Source organism: Prenolepis imparis, unplaced genomic scaffold (assembly GCF_030444845.1).
Source record: "Prenolepis imparis isolate NDT839.2.m4 unplaced genomic scaffold, iyPreImpa1.0 SCAF_2, whole genome shotgun sequence".
Taxonomy (NCBI): domain Eukaryota; kingdom Metazoa; phylum Arthropoda; class Insecta; order Hymenoptera; family Formicidae; genus Prenolepis; species Prenolepis imparis.
The window spans coordinates 21,331,361-21,351,232 of record NW_028141160.1 but is presented as its reverse complement, the minus strand read 5'-3'; the positions used below and the strand labels follow the sequence as shown (position 1 = coordinate 21,351,232).

Below are 19,872 nucleotides of genomic sequence, written 5' to 3'. Positions count from 1 at the left end.
TAACCATGATGTTCAAATATTCGAGTATAAATTTATATAAGAATATAAACGCGCACACATCTGTCATTATTATATACATATACGCGATAAACGAATTCCTGAAATCACACGCGCATAAAGCAAATATATACGAACGCATAGCTCAATGATGATCACAGTTCGCTTATTTATCAGTGGAACAGTCATCCGGCGGTTACTCATTCTGCGCATTACATCAACACTTTAATGAATTCGCGTCACAGTAAAGCCGCGCATAAATTATTATTAGCCGCATCGATTTAGCGCGCGATAGCTCTTTATAGTTATAATGTCAAGTAAATAAAAAGGGCAGTAAAATTTTCTGAATACAAATCTCCAAGCGGCCTCGCGTGCCAAGTCAGTAGTAGCTTTAAATCAATTTTGCGATTAATTAACAGATCTGAATGTGTAATTGACGCGGAGCGACGTTAATTATGTACGTCTTCGTAGCTTTCGAAGCAACGTGTATTAAATACCGTTAAAGAAAAGTAGCCGCGCGCTCGCGACTCTTGATTCCCTTTCGAGGTTCACCAACACGCGTGAAGGGACGACGTATGAGTGCGTAAACACGCACGCAACGTATTTACGCAACAACGAGACGCGGCAACGACGGAGACTTTCCATGCGTGGGCGCGAGTGGGTGAGCTAGCGTTAGGTTCGTGGGGATAAACTGTGGGTAGACTGGACCAAACATGGATGTTCGTTCTCTCCCGAGACGCGACGCCCTTATCGGATGTTTCAAACGTGCGCGTCTTGCCGAGAGAAAGGCGATTAGCCTCGATTTCTCGAGCCAACGTTCTACCTTTTCGTTCGCTAGATACAGATATGGACGCTCGAGACATTTCTTCTTCCTTTTCTAGAGCCTTGACCGTTTAACGATCCCTGGCTACCGTGTTAGCGATCATAACTTTGCTCACAGCTGTGCGGAAAAGCTGCACAGTGAAGTGTCGAAACCACATTGTCTAACAAGATTCTTTAACCGAGATATTCTTCGTCTACCTGAATCTCTCCCGTGTCATCGATCTTTCCTTGCATTATTAGATGTGTCACACAGCTCGTACTTTCTTAACGACACATAATACTCTACCCAAAATATTTTAGTTTCTTTTCATGATTGCTGTCAGTTACGTCTTTATTTATTCTTTCTTGACACGTTTATCTTCGTTTGTCACTCTATTTGTCTAGCTAATTCCGAGTAGTCTTCTGTATACCTATATTTCAAAAGATCTTATACACGTTTCAATGCGGCGTCCAAGATTCAATACCGTACAAAAGAACAGGAAACGTGTGGCATTCATCCTCGCGCGAAGACTTAATGTGAGGTCGTGATTGCGAAATATCTTTCTCGTACGTAGAAAAGCAGCCCTGGCTAAATTGATATAAATTGTACGACTGGTACGAAGTCATGAAGAATTGAAATCTTACTATCGCGTATTTTTGTGTAAGAGATCCTAAGCAAATTTATAACTATCTTATAGATGAGATGCTGAGACTGGACAAAGGAGAAAGCGTACCATCTCCGTCGAAAGAAAGAAAAGTTTACGGCGAGACAACTCCGTCCGGCAACATTTCGCAATTACTTTACAATGACAAAGTTGACGATCGAAAAAGAGAGAGAGAAAGAGACAGCGCACTTCGACATTTCAGTTTTCAATTCTTATTTGAATTACGCCGAATAACAATGCGACTCGCGAACTCGCAAGTTTCGTCCCTCGACCTGCCCGACCTGTAAGCATATTTGCGCATCCGGGAAGCATCCCTTAAAACCAGAAGTATCCTCTTGGAAGAAAAACCGAAGCTATAACGTCGATTACTTGACGAACTTTCGCGGAGTGGCGCGCATCCGAGAGAAAAGTTTCGCCCGCCTCGGCGTCCAAAGATGTGCACGTGCAAATATATACGTGACACTTTGCCCTCACAATAGTGAACGTGTATAATTTGATGGAAAAAATTCACTTATATAAAAAACAAAATATCTATTTCTCAGAGACTGTTTTATCTTATCTTTTTCATAGAATCTTATCTTTTTTATCCTTATATCTGTTTCTTAAACAAAAATTCGAATGACGCAACGCGATGTTTGTTATTGAAACAATTATGAAACCCATATATATTTGACGTTACGCCCAAGCGGATTGTAGGCCTCTCGACAGAATCACTTCCTCCGTTCTTGTTCCGCTCGAGAAAATCCAAAGAATCTCGGCGCACCGAGGCGAGTTATCCTTATCCAGAAGTGGAAGGTCGTAGGCGGTTAGATTTCATAAGGGGAGATACGAGTAATTGTCGACTGTGCCGCGCGACAGGCCGTCGCCGAACAGAGATGATAAAGGAAAGTAAAGAGAGAGAGAAAGAGGAGAGAAGAAGAAAAAGAAAAAAGCTAAATCGCATTGAAATCGAAAGAGAGGAGAGGAAAAGAATCCGCGCGAATCGGAATTATTGCTGATATAGGTATAAAAAGAGCGAGTATCCCGACGAGACGAATCGAATATAACAAGAAATTTCCTGATGTATTAGAGCTATATAAAACTTGAAAGCATTGGCAATCGTCGAGATACGCGCACGAAATAAAAGGAAAAAAAAACAGGAAAAGGAAAGAACTGTGAGATGTGGAAGTCGCGATAAAGAATAGCTGCAACGCTCTGTCATTCACATGCGATGTGCCACGATATTGATACTAACGAAGTTTTATCAGTCATAATTATAGAAAGTCGGCGAGGAGGAGAAACACGATGAGAGAAAATCTCGTTCATTCATAACGAAGAAATAAAACACTAGACTGACAGTGTATAATTGTAAGAGCTAATAAATTAAAAGCTTCGTATATCATAAATAAACGTTGAATACAGATATATATATATATATATATATATAAAAGTTATAATTTGCATGTATAAGACAGAGAAAGAGAGAATAATTTATATATCGTAAATTTACTTTTTGTTAGTTAATATCGTCGCAATCTATAATTAATGGAAGAGCATCACCGAGGACAAAAGATCACTGCGTTTGATACGCGGAGAGAGGTCAAACGACGTCTTCTAATCCATCTTAACGTCGACCATTTCATAATTTCGCCCCTCGAGATTACTCGAGGGACGCTGGAGAGACCTTGGTCCCTTGATGTTACCAAACTCAATAAACGGATAAAGGTGCGCGATGACGACAAGCGATATGCAAAACGCAACGTGCCCATCGGATCTGTCGCATAAATATGCATTAAGCGCGTCTGGGCGCATGTTGCATTAGTTTCGGACAAATTATTTAGAATCAAAGCGGCGCGATTGTTTTATTCGCCATCGACAGCAACGTGTTCGGAATTCCGACGCGAGATTGAAATTCGGAATTTTTTTCGAATTGCAGCTTTATTGAAATACGATCACACTCGCCGAGCGTAAAAATCAGCTTAATCAACGTAAAAATGATAGCGTAATTCCGATATGGACCAATTCTTTTTAAAAAAGAAAGAATCATAGAAAATATAGGAGCATGAGCGTGCTTTATCGTCGTGCTGGATCGTTTAAATTAATTCAATCACTATTCTAAAACATTTCAGTTAACAATATAACATAATCTTTTATTTATTTACTGATATGATTTTTTTCGATACAGGAAATGTGAAAAAAATAAGGGGTTAGATTTATCTGTTGTATGCGGTTTAATTGGACCGTGTGATATGCGATAGATAAAGTTGTACAGAAAAGATAAACCGTGTTTTTTGTAAACTAGATTAATACATTTTTTTCAGAGGGAAAATATAGAACAAAATTTTTAATAAAATCGTATATAAACGTTTTGAGAAAATACACAAATCTTTCCTTGTTGTTAAAAAACAAATTATTATTTATTATTAAATTAATTATATATTAAAGTGTCTTTTTGAAATTTTTAAATATTTTACCTTCAAGCGTCATTTATATGTTTGTTTCATTATGTACTGTCAATAACTTGAATATTATTTCTCAATTGTAAATTGTAATACTATTCCAAGCCTTCTAGATTGAGTATCGATATTTAGTTAGCGTTGTTTTTATTATTATACAAAAAGTAATCACATAATCTGTTCTATACAATCTATTTATTTGAAAATAAATCATTAAAAAAGGATATCTATCGCGTTTGTAAAACTCCATCTCTCTATTCTATTTTTAAGAAGTAAATAAATGAATTGGAAAACTTTTTATCAAATTTAATGATTATCAAATTATTTAAAATTAAAAGTATTTAATAGAGACTCAGTTTAACAATACTACATTTAAAAAAATATGTAATGTATAACACTTATGGTCTTTTAGCTTCTTTCCTCTCTGTTATAAAACATTGTAATATTTCTTTGAAAATTTAAATCGCAATTCTACATTATGCACAAGCTCGATAGTACTGAAGAACGCCATTAATTCATCGAATTCAACGTGGATAAAACGCCAGATATACGAACAATGCTGTCTGATGAATTTAAAAAATTCATATCTCGTTCCATCAGCGGTCCATTTTATTTCAGGATTATAAAACAACTCCTTTTTCTATATCTAAAACTTTCGTCTAGCTGTATGTACATGCGCTTAGTGAAAATTTTCTATGCGGGTCATATAATTTTCTATACCCTCGAGCGTCTCTCATCGTGTCGAGGAATTGCAAGCTCGAAAGGTAGGAATGCGAGCGTTCCTCGTGGAAAGCTGGAAAACTCCTAAAAGGAGGAGTCGAAAAAGCGTACAAGAGGAAGCTTGTCGCCTGTGGGACAGCCTGAGCAAGATGGATGAAAGTTTTTTTTTTTTTCTTCTTTTTTTCGGGATCCGGGAAGCTCGGAAGCCTGCGAAAACTGAAGAGTAACGAGCCAATTTTCACGAGACGCTCGCGCTTCTACCACCCTTTTCCGAGACGATAGGAAGTGGATTGCGGGAGAGGTTCTTCTTGATACTAGCGACGATTTTTAGACTAAGAATCCGAGCAGAGCAATCTACCTCTCTCTTTCTTTCTCTTTCTTTCTTTCTCTCTGTATATGTGTGTGTTTGTGTGTATTAAGAGCCGAGCGAGATCCTCGAAAGTCCAACCATACCGAGAGCAGAGGGAGCTTTCGGAAACCGCAGATTAAAGTATGATGACAAGAACGGGGGATAAGGTCCCCGAGGAAAATAAAGTCCTCCTCGACGAAGGACGATGAACCGCTATCTGAAATCCTTTGTTGCGCGGAAGCTCTCTTTTAAATTATCCGAATTGTGATTTTTTTAATTCATACGTTAGAAATAGAATTAAATTTCATTCGAATAACGAAATCGTCCGTACCTCTACCGGATATCGCCACAGAGAGAACCGCCATTAATAACGCCGTGTATATATTAAATGCGAATCGCCGCGCTATCGTCATTAAATCGTTTTGCGCGCGGAACGAAGGGGGGGGGGAAGGACGCGAGATGATTTAAATTAACTTCGTAATTGCTAATTATTATGTCATTAATTTGTTATACGAGTATAATTTAGCTTTCACATTAGGTGAAACGCGTGACGTAAATTTGCGTATATATATCTGCAATTACGTTCTCGTTTTCGAGCGTCGCGCGTGTTTTGCGTACATAATACGAGCAACGTATTCGGTTATATTAATTCCTAGCTAAGTATCCGATAACGCGCGTCCCTTTACCAAACCGCCTTTGATGCGGCGACGCCTTCTTCGTCGGTGGTTTCGAACGCGCGGACGATAAGTATTTTCCAAAGCGAAGAGCGAGAGAGCAACGTGCAAAGTGTTACACTTTTCTATATAGAAAATTATCTCGATCGAAAAACACTACCTATGGTATCGTTTTACGACGAGTTTATCTCGAAAAGAGAGGCGAGACGGAATATGTAACGAGGATGTAGCAGGGATCTATTTCCTCTCTCCTCTCTTCTCCTCCCCTTCCCCTTCCTCTCGACATGTTTTATTTTCCTTTTCCACAAGCGCGTATATATACGGACTCTCTTACTCACAACGTGTCTCTTTATCTGTGAAAGCTGCTTTATCATCTATTTACTTTTTATTATATTTACTTATATTCACGTGTGCGCTCGCGCAATCTGTATAATATAAGTACACGCTTTAGACGAGAGGAATCGAAAAAACATAATGGAAATTTTGATCGATCGCGCGCGATAGTTGGATCTTAAAGTATCTCTCATCAAGGAAAACCATCGTTAGAAATCATTATGAGCGAGAGTGTTTGTTAGAACGGGGTGGGGATCCGAGAGTGGCGAACTTTTCTGGGAAATATAGACCGTACGAAAAACGCAAATTTCAAGAGAGAGCCTTGTTCGTGGGCGTTTAATGGCCGCCGGTGCTCATAAAATACTTGAGAATCTCATACGAAAATTACCGCCTGACCCCGATATTCTTTCCCTCCTCTGCCCCTCTTTCCAGTCGGTGCTCTCTTTTCTTCCGCCAGTCGCGTGCCGCGATTATTTGAGATATAAGTCGACCCACTCTTTTCCAACGTGTTATTAGACGCGGCCAGAAATCATTTAATAACTATGAAACCTGATAAAAACAATCCATGCAATATATATATTCCGCATTTAATTTTATATGGCGAAAGCGATAAGCTCGCTTTTGATGAAACGCGCGATTCATTCGTCGCTAATCATATTAGAAAATCCGCCTTTTCATTAATAGTATACGTTCCAATTTTCTATTAAAACTATACTATTTTCTAATATATATTCGTGGATAAAGCAACTCTTTGAGATGAGAACGATCGATTCCTCCGCTCGAGATTCGCGAGTGTTTCGAGAGCATTTTATTAAGGAGTTGGAAGGACGAATTAAGACGCCCCTCACGTACGCTAGCGGACCAAATAAGGAGACAAGTCTTAAACGAGACGAGTTGTTCCACAAACTACGTGGATACCCAAGAAAATACACAGTAGAGGACTTAGGGCTCAACTATTAATTAATCATTTCTCAAAATTTGACGAAAAGGACGATAACGTGATACTCGCGAAAATTGAATTATATCTCTGTCTTTAATTAAAATAATTAGACACTGCGCGCAAAAATCTCAAAGTATGTAAACATTTCAATGTAATTATGTATAATACATACATCAATTAGGAAACAATGTTAATTTTTTTTCTCCTTCGCCATTATCTTGTCGACTTCAACGCTATCATCTCTCTCAAACAACATCGCTCAACGTAATTGTGTAAAATTTTATACGTAACCGAAATTCAGGAACAATGCGGTTTGCCAAGGTAAATAGAATCCGTCTCGATTTACTCGCTATATACGGGAATAAGTTTGACCATCGAGAGAGTTGCCGTGAGTGAAATGAATAGGCGTCCGGCAAAGTTGTACATTAATCGACGTTGCTGTTTCTAGGAGAGACTACTCGCTACAACGAAGTAATTAATGAGTATATTTACGTACGAACGTGCGGATGCGTCATCGATGGAATTCGAGGAAAATTCGCTCGATGCTCGATTACCAGCAATTTCCGGCGAAATTGTTTCGCTTCCGCGCGCGTGTTATATTAATCAAACTTAATTTCTTCCCGTCGATGAAGTCGACGCGACGTTGTGACATCGGTGTCCCAGACTCTGTCTATCAATTATCGACTCGTATACACGTCGAGGAAAGACGTATAGAGAGCGACGCTTACATCAACGTGTACAGAGGACACCAACACCGTCCTATCGAAAGACAGGCCCTCGTTCTCCTCACGTGTCACACGTATAATACGTCCAGTGTATGCGTGTATGTATGTGTATATGTAGCGGTACGTTGGACCAACCAATGGACACACGACCGACGAACGCGTCCCCGTAAAAGGCCATTAATGTCCATCGCTTGTGGATCCTCATAGCTCGTGTATATCGGCATTTCTCTCGGCGAGAAAAGCGATCGTACATAATCTTCTTTTTTTTTCAACCTCCACGTCACGATTTTCGGTTTCTCCCCGAACGATATAATATAGTGCAAATTATTGTCGCTCGAAATTCAATTCATCGTCGACTAATCGCGATGTTGTGCGAGATTATCGCGTCGCTTTTGGACCGCGAGTCATTCATCATCCCTAGGTCCCGAGTCTGCTATTCATATATATATCCGTTCTCCGATAATAAGGGGCTTTCTTAGTCGTCCATTAACATTTCTTAGTCCGGGAGTCTTATCAGTGATACACGTACGACGATTTTTCAATTCAACAATTTCCAAGAGAAAAGAAAATAAATATTTTTCTGTCATATTAAAAAAAAGATCACGGAGAAAAAAATTGTATTTTTTCGAAATACGTTGCAGCCTCGATGTTTACGTTTAGATATCACGTCGAGTGTATCCGCGTTTAGAGAGGAGGACTCTTTCTTAACTATAATGCGCTAAAAGATATTAGAGAATATTCAAAAGCTCCTCTTATGGTTAAGCGGCTAGGCGATTTGCGTGCATTTTCCGTGCGAAGACAGCGAGATTATTACCGGCGATATTTCATCGGGCCGCTATTTCACCAGCCGGCTTTCTAACTCTCTACTCTCCTCTCCTCTCCTCTCCTTTCCTCTCCCTCTCTTCCGTGCATTGCTTGCATTAAAGGTCGCGCAATTGTAAAATGTAACTACGTGTAAGCGCGCGGTATATATGAGATTTATGCCCGTCGGCTTGGCGCCGCCTCCTCTCCGAAATTTATTTCCCCTTTGCCCCCTTTTCCCCGGGTACCCTTTCGCTAAATTCCACGTACGCGTTTCTTTCTCGCGAGATAATATTTTCTACACGAGAGAGAAAAAGAGGGAGAGAGCGCAAAGTTTTTGAAAGCGTTGGGAAGAGATTCTTTACCGAGGGGATTATCATTGGGACGCGAACATTTTTTGAATAGTTTTAATAATCATTATAGGGAGAGATTCTCTCCCTTCTCCCCCCCAACGAGAATCCTCGTGGACGACTGTGATGCGAGGTCTCTACTCTTTCAGGTACACACTGTCATCTGTCAAGTATGCACGCGGCATAACACGAATTATTGTTGCGCAAACTTTGCCGCGGCAAAGTATGACGCTGCGAGAGAGGCTTAAACAAGATACGTTACATTCTAGCGAAGTAACCCTAAGGCTGTTTTTCGATAGAGAGCGTGGCGAGTGGATGATGCGCTTCACGATCGACCGCGCTTCACGTCGGTCCGCGTCCACATATATATACAGAGAACCCACGAATCTCTGACGCGCGCGCGGTTTTTATTATATATTTTTTTCCTTTTTTTTAGACGAGATCCTTTTTTTCAAGCACACTAGCATCGTAACGTAACAATGAAAAAAAAAAGAAAAAAGGTCGAATATCTTGTCCAATCAATACCGCGTGCACCTTTATAGATTGTTATCCTGGCTATTAGTCAACGTATCGTAAAAAAACGACGTTACAAAACGCGTGCAAATATTTTGTTCGCCTATTTGCCCCGCCGTCAAAACTACACAACCATTATTAGAACACAGCCATTATTCGATGTAACGTAAAAAGCGCACGCTTTTTACGATAGACAATTTTTATTCACTTTGTCTCTATCTCTCTGTCTCTTTCTCGACGATAATAAAAAGGAATAAACAAGGAAAAAATGTATAACATAGTCGATATCTCTGTCGCAGTTTATACTCGAGGGTCCGTTCATTTATTTAAAATGTACTTCCTCTCATTAGCCAATTAATTGTAAGAAGATTGCGCGTTACGAACTTGCTCCGATTCTTTCCAAAGTTTCTATTAACTAAAGACTAACAACAGAACCCCGTTACAGCCCGTTATCGGGGATAAACTCGATCTTTAGCGTAACTCCCTCCAGCGTGAACGTCTACTTATTACGCAAACAAAAGTTCACAGAGAGAGAGAGAGAGAGAGAGAGAGAGAGAAAGAGAGAAAGAAAGAGAGAAAGAGAAAGGGGGAGAGAGAGAAAGAGAACGAGACGCGCGTCACCTCCCGTTTCGGCGCATTCATTGACATACGTCGTTCCGAAATAGCGTTTTGCTTTCGCCCTAAAAGACGAGCACGAATATCTCTCTTTGAACACGAAGAGAGAAAGATTTTGCTTTGTACATATACAATATTATTCCGATTTGACACGCAACGACGCGAGTATAAACGGAGCGAATGTTTCGCGGACAAAAAAGTTTTACAAACTTTGCTTCTCAAAAATGTACGTTTCGGAATTGAAATTGAAATCGCTGAAAAATACGAGACGCGTCAATGCGCGGATCTCCGAAAGCGGCTTACTTCAGGCCTCGATTTGAACACCACTGGCCAACGGCGAGACGCCGAGAATGCAAGAGTACTTGAATCGGCGTAATACTTTACTTCGCAGAGAGAAAGGTAGCGGCGCGTTTATTTCGCGTAAACGTTCGTGCGGCCGATTGCTGGCGTATATCGACGACGGTTTCCGGTATACGTTCGCACGATCTTTCGATCGACTCGCGAGACGCGAGCGTCGAGGATCTCTCGCGTTCACTCTCTTTCTCTCTCTCTCTCTCGTTGCTGATCGCGTATAGCTGTAAAACGACTCACTCACCTCGGTAGCGGCGTTGCATCCCGCAAGGATCACCACGGCCGTGCTAACCAGAATCCAGTGTATCCTTAGTCGCATTTTTATCCCGTTTAATCTCGATGGGCCCCGCTCGCGGTGCCCGCTCCGCTTTATGCACGCGCACGAATTCCGGGGACGAGCGGCCGCGAAGAATCCGCGTAACGTAGCGCGCAGTGAACGTAGGAACAAATCACTAAAAAAAATCCTCCGGAACAACAACGCGACACACACCACACTGATCGATGAACCGCGAGACACTGGCGGCGCGACGATCGCCCGCTATCGTCGACTAGACGGTCGCGACTGGCCGCCAGCCGCCATCTTACCGCGCCGCCCCCGCGTTCAGCGCCATCTAGCGGGGGCGCGAGAAATTAAATGGAGATGCGGTGAGGTCGATAAATTCTTGTTGGCGGCAATTACGATTCGCGATATTCGAGATTCGTGAAGTAATAAAATGAATTAAATTACTCTATTAGCTTATCGAAATCAGATACTTTATATTCAACGATCGCTTCGAGTAAACTCTGATTAATTTAATCATTAATTAATTTATCTAGATAATAATTAACAAGTTCTTAATGCGATATAAATTACATTAATAAGTATAATAGGAATATTGTTGATCCGTTTGATCGAAGTGATTGTGATTGTCGTCAACAAAAATCGCACGAATAATTTATTTCGAATAATTTTCACAGATTATGAAATGCATTCTAATTCTTCTTGTCGCCGGTGGATAAATCTTTCTCTAGGTCCTTTAAAAATCTCAGATTTTCGTTTATGCCGCGATTATATTCTTCGATTTTATTCCGCATAACTTGTACCTCTTTCTGCATGTGTTTGACTTCGTCCTGAGTCTTTTCCTTGACGACTTTTAATAATTTTTTATTCTAAATATTTACAACGCGTTGCGTATATTACTGCTGTAATGTTTGATCATGAAAAAGTAACGTTTTGCAATGATACCTGTTTGTAATAATATTCCGTTTCATATGCAACATCGCCGAATGATGTTTGATCCTTTTTTGTGCGCGAATCATGCTTCTTTCTTCTATTAATATATCTAAAACTGAAAGAAACGCTTGCACATTTATATTATTAAAGAAAGATGACATAACCAAAAGCATTTAGGACATATCTCATTCACAATATGTTTTTGAATTGTCTAAATACTTGGGTATATATTCATACACTTCTCTGAAAACATGTCGAAACATTGTGTGTAATCACCAAACAAAAAATTTATTATATAATGTAGATATTTAATATATAAATTTTTTTGATTCACCAATTAAATAAAAAATATTATTTTTGAAAGATTATATAAGACTGTATGAAACAAATTCGCATCCGAGATTTGAAAGATTAAGATTGGCGCATGTTTTCAATCATCTTAAAATAATTTAACTTTTAAAACAAGGTTAAGCAACAATGAAAAACACGTTTTATTTTCAAGTATATATAACTGTCTTTTAGACATTTCAAATACAAAGGTCTCTTATGATAGTCTTCCCCAAAAAAATAACCAATCTATATAATATTCAATATGAATCCATGCTTAAATAATGTTAATTAAGAGCGTTTAATATATATTTAACATTTTATACATAAAAAAAAAGAATTGCTGCGATATCCTATTATTCCTACTATTTTCAACCTTTTTACATTGAAATTAATAGTATTGCCAAACTCAGAAATATCACGCTAATAGAGAACTTCTTCACGCATTCACTCTTTCTGTTCCATATCTGAAATTCGCTTTTTGTGACGGTTTATAGCTTCCTGATGACGCTTAATCTGTTCCTCATGGAATGAGATTTCATCGTGGAGGCTCTCTCGCATCTTTAGTAATTGGTCCTTTTGCTGAAATAAAATTGTTGAACTTATGTAACAAGCGAATCGTATTGTTAATGCAAAGAAGATTAACAGAAGAGAGAAGAAATACTGACCAGATTATAAAAGTATTGATCTTCATTGGCTGCTTCCATCTTTCCAAAAGAACCACCAGCGTCACGGATAGCACCACCACCACCACCTCCTTTTCCAGCACCGGAACCACGTTCTCCAGACATTCTTACCTGGCTACAATACAATACACTTAAATTATAACAAGATATTTAAAAAATACAAAAATCTCTACTTAAAGAGACAAAATATGATATTATTTAAAGAGGGTTATGTCTACTACTATCTACTAAAAAAGCATTACATAATTTTGACATGGCATTCATTCAGGTCAAGTGTCATAAATCAATAACACATTAAAAAGATACAATCTGGCTATTTGCATGTAGCAAAAAAATAAGAGCATTTTTATATTCGTAAAAAAAGATATATATATAAATGCGAATAAAAACGAGAATGACTACGTGTGTGATGGAAAAACACCGGGTAAGAAGGTGTGAATGAAATGTAGATATTCGAAATAAATTCATGTGTTTCCGATCTCACGAAGCTGTGTCCGATACCTTAACGCAGAGATATTCCGCGAAAACGTCGTAATTGCTCGTTGCATTTTTCACGAAATACTTGATATCAGCTAGACGTTAACAAGAACTTGGCAGACCGACAAGGACTTGCAGCGGTCTCTCCTCATACGTCATAAACGAAACGCTTATTCTTAGAACGTGAACCTCAGTTGCGCCTGGTGACGATGCTGGCGCCAAATATCGCGGACTACCGCGATTTCAAAACGTATAGAGTCTTGTTTTGAATGTATATCCATTTCTAAACTATATAATGAGTAATACGTTTATGAATGAACCGAATGAATGACTCGACCTATAGTATTCAGCGGCCTGATCTTCCATCAATTGCTTCTTGATCTCCGATGTTTTCAATTCATTAATGGCAGTCTGTTTTTGCAGCTCCGCGCGTTCCAGCTCGATGTGCAACATCCGCAATTTGATCTCGTGCTCGCGTTGCGTAGACTTGAAGATCCACATGGCTCTCTGCATCGATTTGTCCTTGTCGGACGAGACCGGGTCGTTCCAAACTAGGGAAGCGGAGGATAACTCGTTTCTCGCGTCGTTGCGTTCGCTAGCTTGAAAGAAAAATGTCTCTACTCGTTTGCTGTAATTTTATTGCGCATAGAATTTCATAAAAAAAAAAAAAAAAAAAGACATCGTGTACCATCGTCGATACGGGACGTCGAGACGCTGTCGGGACAGGCGGTTTTTTGCTCAACAAGATCCACGGGCTCGTCTTCCGTCGCGATTCTGGAACGCTTCTGCGGCAAGAAACTGTCATCCGATGACAGTTTTCGCGCGAGCTCGCCGCGACTGCTTTCGTCCTCTGTGTCATCGCTGTTGACCTCGATCTTAATCTCGTGTCCTAAATAATCGTTTGGATAATTTTGATAATTTCGAAAATAGCGAGTCACGCGAAAACCGCGTCCCAATAAAGCCCAACCTGACGTTTCCGGCGTGGGTAACGTCAATTTATCCAGGATTGCGTGTATCGCCGTCCGATTTGTCGAATTTTCATTGTCCTGACTACTGTCGTCCGAACGATCGGCCTCGCAATCGTTTCTACGCACGCTCTCCATCAGTCGCCATACCTCGATCGATAGATTCGACGGATGGGACTTGGCGGCCGCTTCCGGTCCCAAAGTTCGCACCTGCGCGAACGACACCGAGATAATAAGAAAGGGAAACGGAGGGAGAAAACAAAAAAGAAATAAGATATATAAACGCGTCTCTTAAAGCCGCACCTTTTCGGCGTACGTGTACATCTCCATTCTCGCCTGCGCCTTCATCCGTCGCCATTGCTCCCTGATCCTGGTGATGTCCCGGTCCGCCGAGAATCTGCCGCGGAATGCGCAATAGATCTGTTGCCAGGCGAGGGACTTCATCGCGGACGCGGCCGCGTCGATTTTCTTGTTCTCGATCGCGTTCACGTGGTGCTTGATCAGGGTAAACAGGGCGCTCTTCTCCTCCGGGATCCAGTTCTGCGTCCTCTCCCTCTTCTTCAGCAGCACCGTGGTCGCTTCCGCGGACATGCTCCTTCAACTTCTTAACGAAGCGCCGTCAGCGGCGGCTCTGTTTTGCTCAAAGGAAACACCGACTTTCGTCTAATTTGAAGTTAATCCACGCCGATTCGCGTATACAAACGACGTCTCCTACACGCGAATTGATTCGCCGCTGTTTCGCGGCCTCGTTTGCTTGTTTAAGCGCGGTTTTAGAACAGTCAGCTGTTTAGTTGCTACCGACGTCGTCTGATGTGTCTACCGAGTGTCTGCCGCGATTATTATAATTCGTCTGCTTGGAATTATATTTATATGAAGCTCTCTTTGCACACTACAATTTTACTTTTTATCGTACGCTTTAACAATCCATGATTAAATCGAAAAACGCGACCTTTTTGTTTCTCAGATTAATATATGCGTCTGCAATTATAATAAAATTTTAAATATATATAATATATATTTATGAAACACTATATGCTCTCTTTAGCTTCTTATTATATAATATTTCTTAAATAATATTAAATTAAATTTGTATTATATAGACGTGGAACGCGAAATGCGTTGGATGCGAAACACGAGCGTTCAGATGAGCGAAGTGAGAAGAGAAGAAGATAGCTCGGCAGTGTAAACAACCGAGAAATAAGCAAGCGACTTAAATCCGAACTAAGGGACGACTAAACGTCGGCCATTTTGGCACAGTACTAGCTAGAACGCGCTCGATATTAACAAATCTCGGTTCGCGAGACGGGAGAGGAGAGAAGAGAGGACGAGAGATGAAGATGAGAGGAGAGAGGGATATCCGACGTTCCGCGCAACGCAAACATTGTTTCGTTTCATTTCGCGACCCGTCGCGGAATCATATTGCGCCGATTCCAATATTTCCATCGTTTTATTGCGATTCTGGCGGAATCTCCCCCACCTCTCGTCGAACGCCGTCGCGTATTATCTTTTTCTCTTCGTTTCCCTACGAATATTTAGAGATTTAGACAATCAATCGTAATAGACTAATAGATTATCTTAGCGCTTTTGCGATGAGAAAAATTTTTGGGCGAAATTATACTTCCAAATAAAGCAAAGAATAATATATATACAGATACATGGATAATTTTCGCGCACACACACAATTAAATTAGTCTGTAATTCTTTTTCTCATTCACTACTTTCGTTCTATATTATTAATCAAATTCTGGAAATTCACAAATCACATTTGAAGATTTCAAGAGCATTATTTTTCTTTCCATAAATCTATCGCGAAAACTAACAGAAACGCATCACTTTACTCTGAGCAACCGTAATCACACTGTTTACAATCTCTCTCATTCTTGTTCTTTATACGTTCTTGAGTTTTATGATCGGTTTATGTAACGCATCGGATAAGTTAGTTGCATGCGCGAAAATTAAACGCCCGCGAAAAGGGAAGTTTCCAACTCCTCGAGCAAAACAAGAAATGCTGACAGCGTAAATTATGGGCACGAGGTTACAGCAAATGCTTGTGACGTAATCGAGTTTTGAAAAAGATTATTAAATAATTGAATTGTTTACTTCGAAAAATTTTTAAGGCTTATTGATATTTTTTGTGAAGAGTCGTTTCGCGATTTCCTATCGCCGACTAAATAATCGATCTCGACGCCCTTCTTCTCTTGGTGCCAAAATATCCAGCAACATTCATCAGAAGTGTCAGAAGCAGCAATCCAGTCATGTCCCACCAAAAGTTTCCTTCCTTGTAGCCGTACTCTAATAAAACTTCCGTTCCATTCGATAAACAAGGCAGATCGCGATTAACTGGGCAGTCTAAAAAAATCAAAATATTAACAAATGTATTTCCTATAATAATCAACTATAATCTAATAATTAATAATCAAATGATATTAACCGATCTCCTTTATTTTTGACCAGTGTATAATCGATATAGCTTCGGTTGCGTAATAGAATATCGACGTATATTTGAAGTACGCCAAGTAACGCGGCAGAGTTCTAGGGAAATAAAAAACATTTGACGTACTATATTCATTAAATCGTTATATAATACGTATATAATATATATAACGCGCAATACACGTCTACTTACCGAAGATTGTAAAACATACCCGCCGTCAGAAGGAACAATAAATCGAGCGGTACCGTTATCGTGGTAACAATATCGATGTTGGCGATCCAACTGGAAGTCATCATACCGTATGCGGTACCGCAAATCGCTGTCACTGCCGTGCAGAGGCAATAGAAGCACAAGTCAAGTAGCCGAAATTCAGCATTTATCAGAAAATATATCACGACCGTGAACAAAAGTGCTTTGAGTATTGCTTTGAGTATCTGAGGAATTTTATATCGTAATTATATTAAATAAACATGTTTCGATCTTGTTTTTTTTTTTACGGTGCGTTAAATAATTACCGAGCCGAGAACGATGGCGAGATAATAAGGTCCTGGTGTGTATACGGTACTCTCGCGAAGATAAAGAACAAGTTCACCAGGTAATTCGTAAATGACGGAATAGGCGACCGTGAATATAATTTCGGATATCATCAAATACAACGCGCCTCGAATAGTCTGTATTCCCTCTTGCGTCGATGAATTAGCGCCGACGTAAAAAATACTGACAAAGATTACGGATAGCTGCAAGATGATATATAGTTTTCTTTCACACTAAAATTTATACCTCTGAAAACATCAAGATTTTCTTATTTTTATTCATTTTATTACCGAGAAACAGAACCACGCGATCCAATTGTCGAAAACTGTTCTTTTATCTTGCAAAAGTTTTCTCCAGAGCAACCAATAAAATTGTACAAACCAACCTGATTTTCTATAATAAGGTGTATAATCAATTATATGTTAAAGATTCTTCTGAAAAAAGATTCCATTATTTTTTTTTTATTTTACTTTTGTGGAATGACGCGGAAAATTGCTCTCTCATTCTCGATCGCAGGAATTTTTGACAGCGACGATTGCGAGAATGCTTGGCATAGTTCAATACTGCGATCTGTTGTCCAGTTTCGGCGTGACAGAATGTTTACGTAATATTCGGACTCGTCGTAATTTACAGGACAGTGATAATCCTGGCTATGCAAACATATCGATTGTTTTGTCATTATTTACTCGCCGCGATTTAATGCAACTATAATAATTAATCGAAATGCCAGATTTACCTTTTGAAGAAAACTGTAGCATTTTCCAAAGTCCCGAAGTATATCGAGCTTCCATCGGCCATTAATAACACGTGACTGAACATGTTGTATATCGTCATACCCGGCTGATGAATCGTACAGAAAATCATCGTGCCTCTCGAAGCAATCAACTTCAACGATTGCACGACACATGTCGCGGCAAAAGTGTCCAGACCTACATCCAGACGTTTAATATTGTACGACGTAATCAGATTTATTTCCCATATAAAGCGGGATAATGACTTCAACATTCTCACCTGTGGTTGGCTCGTCTAGAAAAAATATTTTAGGCTTTGTCACTAATTCCGTGGCTAATGACATACGCTTCTTCTCACCGCCCGATAGCTCCGATATGAGAGTATCGATACATTCATATAATCCAAGATCTCGCAAAAGTTCTTCGGCCAAGGATTTTCTTCGTAGTGCGCTACAATTTTCTATTTTCAGAATACACTAAAGAAGAATAATTTCAATATCAACATTGCAATCTCTTTCTAAAAAAAAATTATTTTGTATTTTATTAAAAATTTAAAATTCGCTCCCAAATGCGACTCATGGAAAGAAAAATAACAATGAAATCGTTTGTTAAATATATCTTTTCAATACCACGAACGACATATACTCTCTTGGTGTGAGTGCAGACGGTAGAGCTTCAAACTGCGGCATATAACTCGATATTTCTGCCATAGTTTCTTTGGAAACGTCGTGCCCATTGATCTTCACTGTGCCCGAAGTTAATTTAAGCCTTCTCGCCAGAGCAGCAAGAAACGTCGTTTTGCCGGCGCCGCTAAAGAAATAAGTCTGTCCTTGACATGAATTTATCGTAAAATTATTATGACTAGATATATACTAGTATAGTATTTTGCGTACCTCGGTCCTAATATAGCAAACATGTTACCGGTTTCTGCATACCCGGATACTAAAAAAATATCGATATTGAAATAAATATTATTTTTCGATAAAGAATTGAAAGATATATATTTTAATTTAATCTACATACAAATTTGTTTCTTTGCACTTTAATGTCAACAAAATAACATTACCTCCTTTCAGTATAGTCAATATTTTCTTGCCTCTTTTACGCGAGATTTTGCACCACACTTTTCCCGAACACTCATCATCAGCTTCAACAGGCACAGTAATGGTCAAATTTTCCCAAAACAGTTGGGAAATCATCTCAGTCGAATCTGTTAATTGTATCATTATAACTATTCACCTCACGTCCTCTAGAACGCTTTTCTGATTAATATTGTTGGAGCGTCTTGAAATAAAAAGAAAAATTCTGTTATCTCTATCTCCCTTCTCAATGTCTTATCATCGTTATCTGAAGTCATACAGATGATTGTGAGAGAAAAGATCAATATAACTTACTAGACGTTATTAATTTCGAAGCACATACATAGATATTTATCTTCATCATACGATTTCAAATAAATATTATGGAAAAAGGAAAGTTAGATAAGAAAAGATAGGATGTGTAAGAGAGAGAATAAAGAGAAAAAGAGAATATATTACGCGCATTTTTTGATATAAACAAATTTAATATCAGTTAAATATTATTTCTTACCTATATTGCGTATTTGTATCTATACAAAAAGAGCTTAAAGTAGGCAAAAGTAGTAATGTTATTACTGTTAAACTGGTAACAGCGAGTTATACGTATATATAATTTTTTCGCAAATAATTTGTAAGTATATAATATCTACAATTTTCTCTGCAATAAACATACGATACGCGCCGCGTTACAAATCGTGCTATATAAAAGTGCAAACATGCAAACATTGTTCGAAAGGTGAAAAAGATCATCAATGTAAAATCTGAATTATTTACAATAATGTATACGCACATATATGTAGCTCTTGACACACGTCGATTATTCGCTAATATATCTGTCACTTTCGTGCGTAAATTTCTATCAAGAATATTACACATATCTGCATTTCCTCTCGTGTCTTTGGAATTGAGAAACGAGATATCATTAAAGATTCTCAAGTTTTATTTGCCGCAGTTTTATTTTCGCCCTGAATTTCAGTCCAACAATTGCGATGCTACCAGCAAATTTGCTTAAACGCATTGTCTACTATGTAAAATGGTCATTGGACACGACATAACGCACTAATTGCAATCAGCTACCTCGAACAATTAGCTATGACTGTGCGAATGAAGGCACAATATTGTCGACAAATCAATTTAAACTCAATGAGATAAACAAT

At 39.1% G+C, this 19,872-nt stretch overlaps 3 protein-coding genes across 5 annotated transcripts in view; all 3 read right to left on the bottom strand.

Annotated features, from left to right (window-relative positions):
* Sdc (Syndecan) overlaps positions 1-10,800 on the bottom strand; it is a 75,272-nt gene extending 64,472 nt beyond the window's left edge. Inside the window, exon 1 of the mRNA XM_083031736.1 lies at positions 10,514-10,800. Coding sequence (XP_082887862.1) covers positions 10,514-10,588 — 75 coding nt within the window. The 5' untranslated portion in view covers positions 10,589-10,800. The remainder of the gene's footprint in view (positions 1-10,513) is intronic.
* Positions 10,801-11,949: 1,149 nt separating this feature from the next.
* LOC145932638 (uncharacterized) lies at positions 11,950-14,664 on the bottom strand. The gene is made up of 6 exons (XM_083031739.1): positions 14,241-14,664; positions 13,940-14,147; positions 13,661-13,861; positions 13,310-13,571; positions 12,478-12,610; positions 11,950-12,391 (listed from the first exon to the last, which is right to left on the bottom strand). The coding sequence occupies exons 1-6, from the start codon at positions 14,526-14,528 to the stop codon at positions 12,257-12,259; spliced, it is 1,227 nt and encodes a 408-aa protein (XP_082887865.1). The 5' UTR covers positions 14,529-14,664; the 3' UTR covers positions 11,950-12,256.
* Positions 14,665-14,954: 290 nt separating this feature from the next.
* On the bottom strand, positions 14,955-19,059 carry LOC145932633 (protein scarlet). 3 transcript variants are annotated; one of them, XM_083031727.1, is made up of 11 exons: positions 18,703-19,059; positions 18,530-18,578; positions 18,266-18,446; positions 17,917-18,112; positions 17,642-17,834; positions 17,376-17,555; positions 17,196-17,298; positions 16,887-17,108; positions 16,564-16,805; positions 16,369-16,469; positions 14,955-16,286 (listed from the first exon to the last, which is right to left on the bottom strand). In XM_083031727.1, exons 1-11 carry the CDS (start codon positions 18,860-18,862, stop codon positions 16,105-16,107), a joined length of 1,809 nt encoding a protein of 602 aa, XP_082887853.1. In that variant the 5' UTR covers positions 18,863-19,059; the 3' UTR covers positions 14,955-16,104. The 3 variants fall into 3 exon arrangements, with proteins under 3 accessions (XP_082887853.1, XP_082887854.1, XP_082887855.1); XM_083031728.1 differs by having other exon boundaries at positions 14,966-16,286; positions 18,266-18,460; positions 18,703-18,790; XM_083031729.1 differs by lacking the exon at positions 18,703-19,059 and having other exon boundaries at positions 14,966-16,286; positions 17,917-18,086; positions 18,530-18,580.
* Positions 19,060-19,872: the final 813 nt, after the last annotated feature.

Excerpts from the sequence above, each read along its gene's own strand:
- LOC145932638 (XM_083031739.1), bottom strand. The coding sequence starts at position 14,528 with ATGTCCGCGGAAGCGACCACGGTGCTGCTGAAGAAGAGGGAGAGGACG. Across the intron at positions 13,862-13,939 it reads ACCCACGCCGGAAACGTCAG|GACACGAGATTAAGATCGAG; the intron begins GTTGGGCTTTAT and ends ACGATTATTTAG. Across the intron at positions 12,611-13,309 it reads CAGGCCGCTGAATACTATAG|CCAGGTAAGAATGTCTGGAG; the intron begins GTCGAGTCATTC and ends ATTGTATTGTAG.
- LOC145932633 (XM_083031727.1), bottom strand. The coding sequence starts at position 18,862 with ATGATACAATTAACAGATTCGACTGAGATGATTTCCCAACTGTTTTGG. Across the intron at positions 18,579-18,702 it reads ATTGACTATACTGAAAGGAG|TATCCGGGTATGCAGAAACC; the intron begins GTAATGTTATTT and ends ATATTTTTTTAG. Across the intron at positions 17,109-17,195 it reads TCGCGTGGTTCTGTTTCTCG|CTATCCGTAATCTTTGTCAG; the intron begins GTAATAAAATGA and ends ATCATCTTGCAG.